Source organism: Salvelinus fontinalis, chromosome 11 (assembly GCF_029448725.1).
Source record: "Salvelinus fontinalis isolate EN_2023a chromosome 11, ASM2944872v1, whole genome shotgun sequence".
Classification (NCBI taxonomy): Eukaryota; Metazoa; Chordata; class Actinopteri; order Salmoniformes; family Salmonidae; genus Salvelinus; species Salvelinus fontinalis.
Genome location: NC_074675.1, coordinates 10,919,921 through 10,932,163, shown reverse-complemented (window position 1 = coordinate 10,932,163; position 12,243 = coordinate 10,919,921). Strand labels below are relative to the sequence as shown.

The window sequence follows — 12,243 nt, the reverse complement described above, 5'->3', positions numbered from 1 at the left end:
CAACATTTCTGAGTGCGCTCTGAAGTGAATATAGCGTGTTCTTTAAGCATCTTAATACAGTCTTTTTTCCTATTATGTACTGTATTAACCTTTTTTGAAAGTATTCACACATAAATAAAAGGATGATATGTTACATGTTTTTATTTTATTCCAGGAGTCATACATTACAAATTGAAGATTAAAACATGCGCAGATGGCCTGACGGCTAAGAATATAATCAAGCCTGAAGTACAGTATGAGCACAATGTGTCATGCAGTGTAAGGCTTAAACAAAAAGATGGATAACTGTCTGTTTGAAAGCCCAAATCTCAACATTAGTCAGACAACTATACTTTTCATACTCCAAGACCAGAAAATGAAATCAGAAAATCCTAATGTGAAGCATTTTAAAGGGACTGATGAAATACTGTAAATTCTCATTGCAAATCACCTGATCAGAAATGTTTTAATATTTGTATCTTCTGAAGTTAAATCTTTAATCACAAGACATTGCATTACAGACACCAAGCCATATTGTTTATACATTTCAACATTCGCCCCCTCCCCTAAACACAGTTCCCAATCCCAACAGAGACAAAACATGTCCACATAGGTGGAAATTACAGTTCGTCCTACTATACATTTCCCGCACTACTCATCTAAAATAAAAAGCTACAGCCAAAACACTGCCAACATGCAACTGAGCTTAAACAGAGCCTTTTGAATACTAGGAGATGACACAAAGCTGGTGATGAATTGGCTTCTTCTATGGTAACTAGCTCCATACACAGCATGCCATGCCAAAGTCCAGTACATCCCTCCCTCCCCCTCCAGCTCCTCCCTCGACTGCTGGTTAGAGGCAGATCACTAGTGGTGTGACGTCAGGTTTCCGGGCATCCTAGGTGTATTAGCGGTTGCTCAGTCCGACTACTTCTCTGGCTGCTCCACGGCCTTGGTCTCGCTCATGTACTTATCGATCAGGTGTAAAGGCACTCCACGCTGCATGAGCTCAGAGAAGGTAAAGCCCCCTAGGGGAGAAAGGGAGAGACACTCAGTTTGTTGTTAGGAGCTATAGAGAGAAAGTGAAAGAGAGAGAGAAGACTATGAATCTTTAACAGAGAGAAGATCATAAGAGTCCAACGGCAATAGCGTAGGGTCAGTGTGCAACATCGAAACAGACACTGAAACAGCGAAAAGAGGGTGAGTCTGCAACAAAGAAACAGAAGAGAGACACCATACAGTACAAAAAAGAAGAGATACCAAAGTGGATAGCAGTGAGAGGAGAGAAAATAGAGTGTCAGTAAAGGGAAGGTGCAAGACGTCACTTTTGCGTCTGTAAGTAAATCTATATCTGCCTAGGCTTACAGAGGTAGAGCTATAGGAGCCATGACATGGCCATTCACTAAGTAGGCCAAAAATGCGCCCAAGAAGCTCAGGAACATTTATTGGATTTTGCCTTCTCTAGTACATAATAGATGGTGCATTGACACAAACGATAATAACCCTAACGTGTCAAATATAGGCCTACTATAGATATATAATCTATGTTTTAATCAGCAGAAAGTGATCTATGTATGAATTGTATCTTATCACCCCATAAATATCATAACACGTATGTACAGGACACCACCCTGGAGTAACGACTTCTGGAAAATAATGCACTACTTTGAAGGATACTCACCTTTTGTGTGTGGCATATGTTAGATGAGGAACAGACACAGTTACCAGGGAAACACAGGTCATACAAGCAGTCAAGTCACACCAACCGTTAAAATTTACTTCTGAAATGTTAGGGGTACGCTTGACTTTAGACAGCCACCCTAGACAGCAACCCTAGAGTGTTACTGGAAAGTAACTGGCTCCAATGAACACTGCCCAAAAAATGTCTAGAGCCAAATACACAATAATCTATTATGTTACTGTACATATCACACATCCATTTTGACTAAAGCAGGCAAGCCCTGAACTCTTGCATTCCTTCCCGTGGTACTCTTTCAGGCGGGTGGGTGTGAACTTAAATAGACTACCTAGTACTGCTGAGAAAAGCTGTATTATTGGCATTTGACAGATGCAGAATGAATGACATAAGCTTCATATGCCAAAACCATATGAAAGCTTACCTTGGGTGAGAACATACATTCACTATTCCTGAGTGGGGACTGGGGGGAGAGAAGAGAAGAGGGGTTATCCAAATGTTTACATGGGGGAGTTATGTGTTCTCCAGGGAATACTGGTCAGTTATTGAACTCATTTTATATGAGGAGTTAAACACATAATTGAAGGAACATCACCATCTGTTGAGGGGAAACATTAAAACATGGAGCCACAAGATAGTATTCATCTAACAAGGGAACTACATCTAGAACAATACGTATTGGCGTGTGTTTGAGTTATGAGGTGTTGATGTGTGATGACGCCTTAGGAAGAACTGGACCATGCTGTATTGGTGAAGCATGCTACATTTGACATTGTGACTTTGAAGTTGTGGTAGGAAATTCAACAATGGTAGTGGGATGTACAGGATTCGGCTGAACACAAGTGACATTACTGAAGTCTTGTATGAACACCTGTGACTGGATGAACATGTTCAAAATTGTCTAAAATGAGAAGGAAATGCATAGATTGAATTCAGCCACATGATGTAATACGTTGTTCCTCATTAGAGTAGCAGGGCTGATGTAATGACAACCCCCTGGATATTGTATATGACAATATAAGCATATATCATCTACGATATATGTACGACGGATACTTACAGGGCCACAGCTGATATGAACGGGACCTTGGTGGTGTAGTCACTGAAACAAACTATGTACTGATCTACGTCACCATAGAGTCTCAACACCTAATACTGTACACAGGTGGTTAACATACACCGCAGGTTACCAGGTACCCCTACAGCCAAAACTGACCTTTAACCTCCAGCTTACACTCCACTAGTGCATCACCCAGGTCATTAATGGCCTTGCAGGAGTACATGCCCCCGTCGTAGGGGCTGGGTTTCCGGATCTCCAGGGTGCAGACCCCCTGGTTGCTAAACATGCGGTAGCGCGGATCGTCAATGATGGCTATCTTATTCTTCATCCAAATCACTTTGGGCTGAAGTCAAAAACAGAGAAGGTTAGCCCGTTTCCTAGAGAAGCCTCTAAAATATCAATACTCAATTAAGTCAGGGATGTTTCGCAAGTTACTACCCATAATTTTTATCAAGTAGTATAAAAGGCATCGCTACTGTATCATTAAAACATTTGTCAACTCAATATGTTGTAGTACATTATTTCAAAAGCATTCAATACATTGCAATGTTTTACTGGTCTGTGGATTTGTACTATTTTCTTAGTGAGAGGGCCAATACACTGTTCAAGTTAGAGATAACCTAATCAAAACAGTGTATGAACAGTCATATCGTGTAACCAAGAGTGCATTAATCAGATAAACCCTTATATTTACATATTACCATGGGCACTAAGGCACACGTGTTAAACAAATGTTGTCCTCTGTCTGTTTATTTAATATGTTTTTTAACCTCTGAACAAAAAACTTCCGGCAGCTGACTAGAGATGTGTTGTTAGAGAGAGGATAGCTGTCAGGTGTAAAGGCTGCCGTGATTGAGAGGCGGTCAGAAAGAGCAGGCTGCAGGTGTTAAGCTTTCAGCATACAGCTGGAGGGCTGGACCATTTGGACCTGGTCCATCCTGGAGGGGTATGGGGAACAGGCCGGAGGGGTATGGGGAACAGGCCGGAGGGGTATGGGGAACAGGCCGGAGGGGTATGGGGAACAGGCCGGAGGGGTATGGGGAACAGGCCGGAGGGGTATGGGGAACCGGCCGGAGGGGTATGGGGAACCGGCCGGAGGGGTATGGGGAACAGGCCGGAGGGGTATGGGGAACAGGCCGGAGGGGTATGGGGAACAGGCCGGAGGGGTATGGGGAACAGGCCGGAGGGGTATGGGGAACAGGCCGGAGGGGTATGGGGAACAGGCCGGAGGGGTATGGGGAACAGGCCGGAAGGGTATGGGGAACAGGCCGGAGGGGTATGGGGAACAGGCCGGAGGGGTATGGGGAACAGGCCGGAGGGGTATGGGGAACAGGCCGGAGGGGTATGGGGAACAGGCCAGAGGGGTATGGGGAACAGGCCAGAGGGGTATGGGGAACAGGCTGACTAAAGGCCTAAGATGACCCACTAGGCCAGGGCATTGGAAGTCCCAGCCTCAGGGCTTCAAGGCTGCACAGTCTTTGGGTTTGGCTCCTAATTCATCAATTCATGTCATTGATTGGCCAGAGTCAATAGAGAAGACATACTTGGTTTCCCATGTCTAAATCAATCACTAATTAATAGGCAGGACCGAACGTCAGCAGCAATGATACCACAACCACGTCTAGGAGTTTAGTTGGACAGAACATTCCCAGAGGGTTGGTGTAGGCACTGTCTAAGTACAGTCCTACACACCTACCCTAGCCTGAGTCCCAGATCTGTTTGTGCTGTCTTGCCAACTCCAATTGCTGAAATGTAGTTGGCAAGACAGCACAAACAGATCTGGGACCCGGGCTACACCTACCCGTGGGTTGGCGCGGACGCTGCAGTTGAGGGTGGCATTGTAGCCAGCGATAGCGAAGGTGTTGATGAGGGGCTGGGTGAACTTGGGAGGCTCTTTGAAGTCGTGGTCGATGTACTCTGGGTTCTTCAGTTGCATGCCTGCAGAGGGAGGAAGGGAGGAAGAATGGGGTTGTACATGATACAGGCGCTGAGCTGTATCATGGGGGAATTTCCCTTGTGATCATGATTGAAGGAGAGACAGTATTTTAATTCATCATCTGTGGTCATAAACAGCAACATCCACATTAACAGTACAGTACAATGAAACATGATATGTAGTGTATATGCCATCTCTGAATGAAAGCAACTGGTCCAATTCTGTAAAAATGTATATTTTATCACTATGTATCGTTACCTTTTGTGACAAAAGACAAAGAAAATGAAAAAAGAAGTGACTGAGGTTCATGTCCATCTGCTTTTCGAACGAGTTGGTCCATAATATTAGAAAGTAGAGGGGGATGACATACTGGTCATATTTTTCATTGCTCTCCATACGGTATTCCCCCCCACAGAGGAGCTCACACATACCTTCTTTAACGATTAGGGCGCTGTCCTTGGTCTGGGTGGCACCCTCGCTCAGACCCACCATGTTCTCAGAGTAGATTCTGAAGTAGTACTCGTTCCCCACCACCAGCTCGGTGATGGTGATGCAGGTGCGGTGGTAGTGCTCAATACACGTGTACCACTCCTGTCACACAGAAATCAGATTAGTTTAAACATGCAGGGGATCACATTGATTAGCACAAACACCTGGATTCCATATGCATAGTACATACAGACGTAAATCTCTCCCTCATACTGATTCCATACAGTACAGTACTAAGTGATGCATTCAGCAGACTCATACCATGGTCTTCTTGTCTGCTTTCTGGATGGTGTAGCCTGTAATGGCGGCATTGCCATTGTCCTTTGGAGGGGTCCAGTCCAGAGCCACGTTTCCCCCCCAGACCTCATCTATCTTCACACACTGTGGAGGCCCTGGGAGGTCTGAGTGGAGAGATGAATCCGTTAACATCATTAACATCAGTATGGGTCTTATTGGAATGTTCTAGACATTAGCTGCTGTGAAAAATCTGGTAGGGAATAAAGGGCAGAACAACACTAAAAACATTCAACTTGATCAACTCTTTACTATGAGATCTTTCCTTCTTATAGTATTTCTTTTCTACTTACTGTTCGATTAAATCTGTAAAAATGACCGATACAAGTGCTTAATTGATCTATGCCTACACAACTTTAACTGTAAGTGAGATCAGGATATCCTTCCTGTCAGTGTCCTTTGACCCACCTACTATCTGGATGTCTACGATGGCCGTGTCCACGTGGTTCTCCACCTCCACCTTCATATCGTACTTCCCAGAGTGCTTCCTCTCTGCTTTGCGGATGAAGATGATGCTGTCACAGTCTGTGTTGCGGATAGTGACCTGCGTGGGGTCCACCGCCTGACCCTCCTTCAGCCAGCTCACCTTTGGCCTGGGCTTGCCCTACATGTCACATAGGAGCATGAATCTAACTAAATATGATTTAGTAAAGGGCTTTCACAGAAGGTAGTTGAGCCATTTTCTGTTATTGCCTTACCATGAATGGAATAACGAGATTGACGGCTTCTCCGACTTTACGAGTGTACGTCTGCTTCAAGTGACGGGGGATGCGGATCTTAGGTGGTTCTGGGAAGAAGACAGCTCAGATAAGTGGATGGAACATGATTTCCGTTTTATTTTTATCTACAGTGCCTTTGGAAATTATCCAGACCCATTGACTTTCCACATTTTGTTACGATACAGCCTTATTCTAAAACAAACTATTTTTTATTTTTTTTATTTTTTTAAAATCATCCTCAATCTACAGTACACACAATACCCCATAATGACAAAGCAAAAACTGTTTTTTAGAATTTGTTGCTAATTTATAAAAATAAATAACTGAAATATTACATTTACATAAGTATTCAGACCCTTTACTCTGTACTTTGTTTGCAGCGATTACAGCATTGAGTCCTTTTGGGTATGAAACTACAAGCTTGGAACATTTGTAGTTGGGGAGTTTCGCCCATTCTTCTCTGCAAATCCTCTCAAGCTCTGTCAGGTTGGATGGGAAACGTTGCTGTACAGCTATTTTCAGGTCGTTGTCCTGTTGGAAGGTGAAATTTCGCCACAGTCTGAGGTCCTCTGCGCTCTGGAGCAGGTTTTCATCAAGGATCTCTCTGTACTTTGCTCCGTTCATCTTACCCTCGATCCTGACTAGTCTCCCAGTCCCTGCTGCTGAAAAACATCGCCACAGAATGATGCTGCCACAACCATGCTTCACCGTAGGGATGGTGCCAGGTTACCTCCAGACGTGACACTTGGCATTCAGGCAAAAGAGTTCCATCTTGGTTTCATCAGACCAGAGAATCTTGTTTCTCGTGGTCTGAGAGTCTTTAGGTGCCTTTTGGCAAACTCCGAACAGGCTGTTATGTGCCTTCTACTGAGTAGTGGCTTCTGTCTGGCCACTTTACCATAAAGGCCTGATTTGTGGAGTGCTGCAGAGATGGTTGTCCTTCTGGAATGTTCTCCCATCTCCACAGAGGAACTCTAAAGCTCTGTCAGACTGACCATCGGGTTCAAGGTAACCTCCCTGACCAAGGCCCTTCTCCCCCAATTGCTCAGTTTGGCCGGGCAGCCAGCTCTAGGAAAATTCTTGGTGGTTCCAAACTTCTTCCATTTAAGAATGATGGAGGCTACTGTGTTCTTGGGGACCTTCAATGCTGCAGACATTTTTTGGTACCCTTCCCAGATCTGTGCCTCGACACAATCCTGTCTCGGAGCTCTACTGACAATTCCTCGACCTCATGGCTTGGTTTTTGCTCTGACATGCACTGTCAACTGTGGGACCTTATATAGACAGGTGTGTGCCTTTCCAAATCATGTCCAATCAATTGAACTTACCACAGGTGGACTCCAATCTAGTTGTAGAAACATCTCAAGGATGATCAATGGAAACAGGATGCACCTGAGCTCAATTCAGTGTCTGAATACTTATGCAAATAAGGTATTTCTATTTTTTATATTAATACATTCGCACATTTTTCGAAAAACCTGTTTTCGCTTTGTCATTATGGGGTATTCTGTATACATTGCTGATTTTTCATATTTTTTATCCATTTTAGAATAAGGCTGTAACGTAACAAAATGTGGAAAACGTCAAGGGGTCTGAATACTTTCCGAAGGCACTGTAAATCTTTCATGAACACTTGCCCTTTGGACTTGTGTTTCAAATGTCATGTTCCTAGCCCTGTTGCTTAAGCCTTGCTAATAAATAATAAATACAGACATCAAAAAGAGAAGTGGAGAGTGGCTAGGACTCACCGATGACCTCTTTGACCAGGATAGAGTGCTGAAGTGTTCTGGGAGTGCTGGCGCCGGCAGCATTGATGGCCCTTACCCTTACCAGGATCTTAGCCTCTGGAGGGAGGCCAGTGATGGTGTACTTAGTCTTCTCTGTCAGCTCCTTATTGGTTACTCTCCAGTCATCAGCTGGGGAGAACATGTCCATAGACTTAACACAGCAGGTAATACTTATTAACAGGCCAGGAGTTTCTCCTGATCATGAAAAGTCAAGTGGGTTCTAGTTATAAAAGACAAAGTCTATTCGTTGACGGAGGCATGTCAATCGAATGCTTCTTACTTCCTTCGATGCAATACTCCACCAGGTAGCCATCTAAGCCTGCAGCTCCGATGGTGTCTGGGGGACGCCACTTCATGGTCACCGTGGTGTCTGTGACATCATCCACCACCAGCATGGTGGGCTCGCTGGTCACCGCTGAGAGCAATCAGTGTGAGAGTGTTACAAAGGTTGAACTTCACACAAACATTTCCTTGCATGTATAGTATGTTTCATGCCTTGTCAAAAGTGGATCTCCAATTGCCATAAGAACAGTATGACGCATACAATGTAGTATACCTAAGAAACACCTCCATGCCCATGTAGCTGGCGCTGGTATGCCATCAATCTGTTCATCAGATCTCATTAGGGGCGGCTCTTAACGTCTATTCTTACATTCTGCATCAAGTTTAACTCCCATTGAACCCTGTGGGAGGCTGATCTCCTAAACCTATAAGCCCTAGATGATTTGGCAGCCATTATAAAGACATATTTAATATCTTCTAAAGCCCCGGCCACGTCCAGTGGAGGTCACAGTCAGAATGCGGAATGCTTGGAATGGTGAGGTATCAGAGGAACAGCTGCAAAGGGGAAGGGCAGCCCACGCAATGGCCTGCACTATCACACAGTATCACAGCACTGGCTCTTTAATTTTTCTCCCACTATCGTGATATGATATAACCACAGGATAAACTGTATTGGCTTACATAAGAGGATAACGCCTTTGTACTGTAAGTGTCACCTCACTGGCTTTGTCACAAAGATTTACATTGCCAAGCAAACATCGCGTACTCAGAACTCACCCAGGGGTACAAAGGCTTTGGATGGCTCGCTGGGTTTGGACACGCCGATGGCATTCACAGCAAAGACGCGCACCTCGTACGGGACACCCTCAATCATCTTTTTTGGCTCAAATGTGGTCTCTTTGTTCAGGTCAAAGTTCAGCCTCATCCATCTGGAACTCTGCTTCTTCTTCCTTTCGATGAAGTAGCCTTTGGGGATAAGCATAGTTCTATATCACATACACACACCACGAAGAAAGTAGCCTTTGGGGAAAAGCATAGTTCTATATCACATACACACACCACGATGAAGTAGCCTTTGGGGAAAAGCATAGTTCTATATCACATACACACACCACAATGAAGTAGCCTTTGGGGAAAAGCATAGTTCTATATCACATACACACAACAGAATATCCAACTTGTTAGCATAAAACCACCCACACACACCTACCTAAGATGGGTGAGCCTCCGTCATAGATCGGGGGTTCCCATGTCATAGAGCACCAGTCTCCTCCCACCTCCGTGACTAGGGGAACTTCAGGAGGGTCTGGGATATCCACCACCTTGACTTTGACGCTAGCCCCTGCTTCACCAGCCTCGTTCTGCAGGACTATCTTGTAGTTTCCTGTGTCTTCCTTCTCTGCGATGTCGATGGTGAGGCTGGTGTGGTCCGGAAAGGTTTCAGCTCGCACACGGTGGCCCGAGTCAAGGATTACCTACGATGGCAAATAGTAGATTGTACTGTACCCATACATTCAGTATGTACAGTCGTGGCCAAAAGTTTTGAGAATGACACAAATATTAATTTTCACAAAGTCTGCTGCCTCAGTTTGTATGATGGCAATTTGCATATACTCCAAAATGTTATGAAGAGTAATCAGATGAATTGCAATTAATTGCAAAGTCCCTCTTTGCCATGCAAATGAACTGAATCCCCCCAAAAACATTTCCAGTGCATTTCAGCCCTGCCACAAAAGGACCAGCCGACATCATGTCAGTGATTCTCTCGTTAATACAGGTGTGAGTGTTGACGAGGACAAGGCTGGAGATCACTCTGTCATGCTGATTGAGTTTGAATAACAGACTGGAAGCTTCAAAAGGAGGGTGGTGCTTGGAATCATTGTTCTTCCTCTGTCAACCATGGTTACCTGCAAGGAAACACGTGCCATCATCATTGCTTTGCTCAAAAAGGGCTTCACAGGCAAGGGTATTGCTGCCGGTAAGATTGCACCTAAATCAACCATTTATCGGATCATCAAGAACTTCAAGGAGAGCGGTTCAATTGTTGTGAAGGTGGCTTCAGGGCGCCCAAGAAAGTCCAGGACCGTCTCCTAAAGTTGATTCAGCTGCGGGATCGGGGCACCACCAGTACAGAGCTTGCTCAGGAATGGCAGCAGGCAGGTGTGAGTGCATCTGCACGCACAGTGAGGCGAAGACTTTTGGAGGATGGCCTGGTGTCAAGAAGGGCAGCAAAGAAGCCACTTCTCTCCAGGAAAAACATTAGGGACAGACTGATATTCTGCAAAAGGTACAGGTATTGGACTGCTGAGGACTGGGGTAAAGTCATTTTCTCTGATGAATCAATCCCCTTTCTGATTGTTTGGGGCATCCGGAAAAAAGCTTGTCCAGAGAATACAAGGTGAGCGCTACCATCAGTCCTGTGTCATGCCAACAGTAAAGCATCCTGAGACCATTCATGTGTGGGGTTGCTTCTCAGCCAAGGGAGTGGGCTCCCTCACAATTTTGCCTAAGAACACAGCCATGAATAAAGAATGGTACCAACACATCCTCCGAGAGCAACTTCTCCCAACCATCCAGGAACAGTTTGGTGACGAACAATGCCTTTTCCAGCATGATGGAGCACCTTGCCATAAGGCAAAAGTGATAACTAAGTGGCTCGGTGAACAAAACATCGATATTTTGGGTCCATGGCCAGGAAACTCCCCAGACCTTAATCCCATTGAGAACTTGTGGTCAATCCTCAAGAGGCGGGTGGACAAACAAAACCCCACAAATGCTAACAAAATCCAAGCATTGATTATGCAAGAATGGGCAGCCATCAGTCGGGATGTGGCCCAGAAGTTAATTGACAGCATGCCAGGGCGGATTGCAGAGGTCTTGAAAAAGAGGGGTCAACACTGCAAATATGGACTGCATCAACTTCATGTAATTGTCAATAAAAGCCTTTGACACGTATGAAATGCTTGTAATTATACTTCAGTATTCCATAGTAACACCTGACAAAAAGATCTAAAGACACTGAGGCAGCAGACTTTGTGAAAATGAATATTTGTGTCATTCTCAAAACCTTTGGCCACGACTGTATACTATACTTCCGACAACAATTAAGCACAATGAAGCCTATTTTGACCCAGGTCACTCACCCTCTCTCCCTTCATCCACACCACTCTGGGTGCTGGTTCTCCACTGATGGGGATCTCCACACGGAGTTTATTTCCTGCCACAATGGTCACTGTGTTGTCAGGGAAGTTCAAGCTCTCCAGGTGCACCCTGGGAGGATCTGAGGAAAGGGACAAGGAAGAAAACAAGTAAGTGCTCTATAATATTCGTTATCTACCCACGGATGGTTTTGTATCATTAAAATGACTGTACCAACGATATGAACTTTGGCACAGAGGCTCTGAGAGTATCCCTCTGGCACAAAGGTATAATCCCCGGCATCGTGAATGGTGCTGTTCACAATTTCTAATCGGTGGTTCCTGTCAAAACAAGAAAACAAGTGAATACTGTAGGCTTGCTCCTGAGAAGATAGCTTAACCAATATAAAAAAAGACACTAGAGACAAGCAGGAGGACAGAGGGAAGGGCTAAGACCCTGAGTTTTTCTTGCTCAGGTTACATGGGCCTAGTGATGAATCATGATTTGGGCCCAGAATTTTTGCCTCTGCGACTTCACCAGGTATGAAACCCCCATGAACACAGATTATGGGGCTGATGAGATGGGCGAGTGGGAGGGAGGTGACGTACTTGGCTCTTTGCAGGATGTTGATGCGGTCATTGGACTGGATCAACTGTCCGTTCCTGTACCAGCGACCTGGAACATTCCCAGGGAAGATCTCACAGTGCATCTTCAGTGGCTGGCCCAAAAGCACTGTCATGTCCTGCAAATCCTGAATAATCTTCAGTGGCTTCACTGATGAAGGGAAGAACGGAAAGAAATAAGAGGATAGAAAAAAGTAAAAATAGTCATCAATATAGTTGATCTACAGTTTCTCAGTAAGA

The 12,243-nt window shown here is 44.9% G+C and overlaps 1 protein-coding gene across 9 annotated transcripts in view; it reads right to left on the bottom strand.

Moving 5' to 3' along the window:
* Positions 1-123: 123 nt before the first annotated feature.
* Positions 124-12,243, bottom strand: part of LOC129865006 (myosin-binding protein C, slow-type-like) — a 38,939-nt gene continuing 26,819 nt past the window's right edge. For 6 of the 9 annotated variants that reach the window (XM_055937399.1, XM_055937400.1, XM_055937396.1 and 3 more), the window contains 14 exons: positions 11,989-12,154; positions 11,615-11,721; positions 11,386-11,522; positions 9,453-9,717; positions 9,020-9,208; positions 8,241-8,375; positions 7,922-8,089; positions 6,153-6,241; positions 5,863-6,058; positions 5,422-5,561; positions 5,103-5,262; positions 4,537-4,748; positions 2,892-3,078; positions 124-1,007 (listed from right to left, as the gene is read on the bottom strand). In XM_055937399.1, coding sequence (XP_055793374.1) covers positions 907-1,007; positions 2,892-3,078; positions 4,537-4,748; positions 5,103-5,262; positions 5,422-5,561; positions 5,863-6,058; positions 6,153-6,241; positions 7,922-8,089; positions 8,241-8,375; positions 9,020-9,208; positions 9,453-9,717; positions 11,386-11,522; positions 11,615-11,721; positions 11,989-12,154 — 2,252 coding nt within the window. In that variant the 3' untranslated portion in view covers positions 124-906. Of the gene's footprint in view, positions 1,008-2,099; positions 2,139-2,891; positions 3,079-4,536; positions 4,749-5,102; positions 5,263-5,421; positions 5,562-5,862; positions 6,059-6,152; positions 6,242-7,921; positions 8,090-8,240; positions 8,376-9,019; positions 9,209-9,452; positions 9,718-11,385; positions 11,523-11,614; positions 11,722-11,988; positions 12,155-12,243 lie in introns of all 9 variants that reach the window. The other 3 variants (XM_055937401.1, XM_055937395.1, XM_055937394.1) reach the window with 2 other exon arrangements.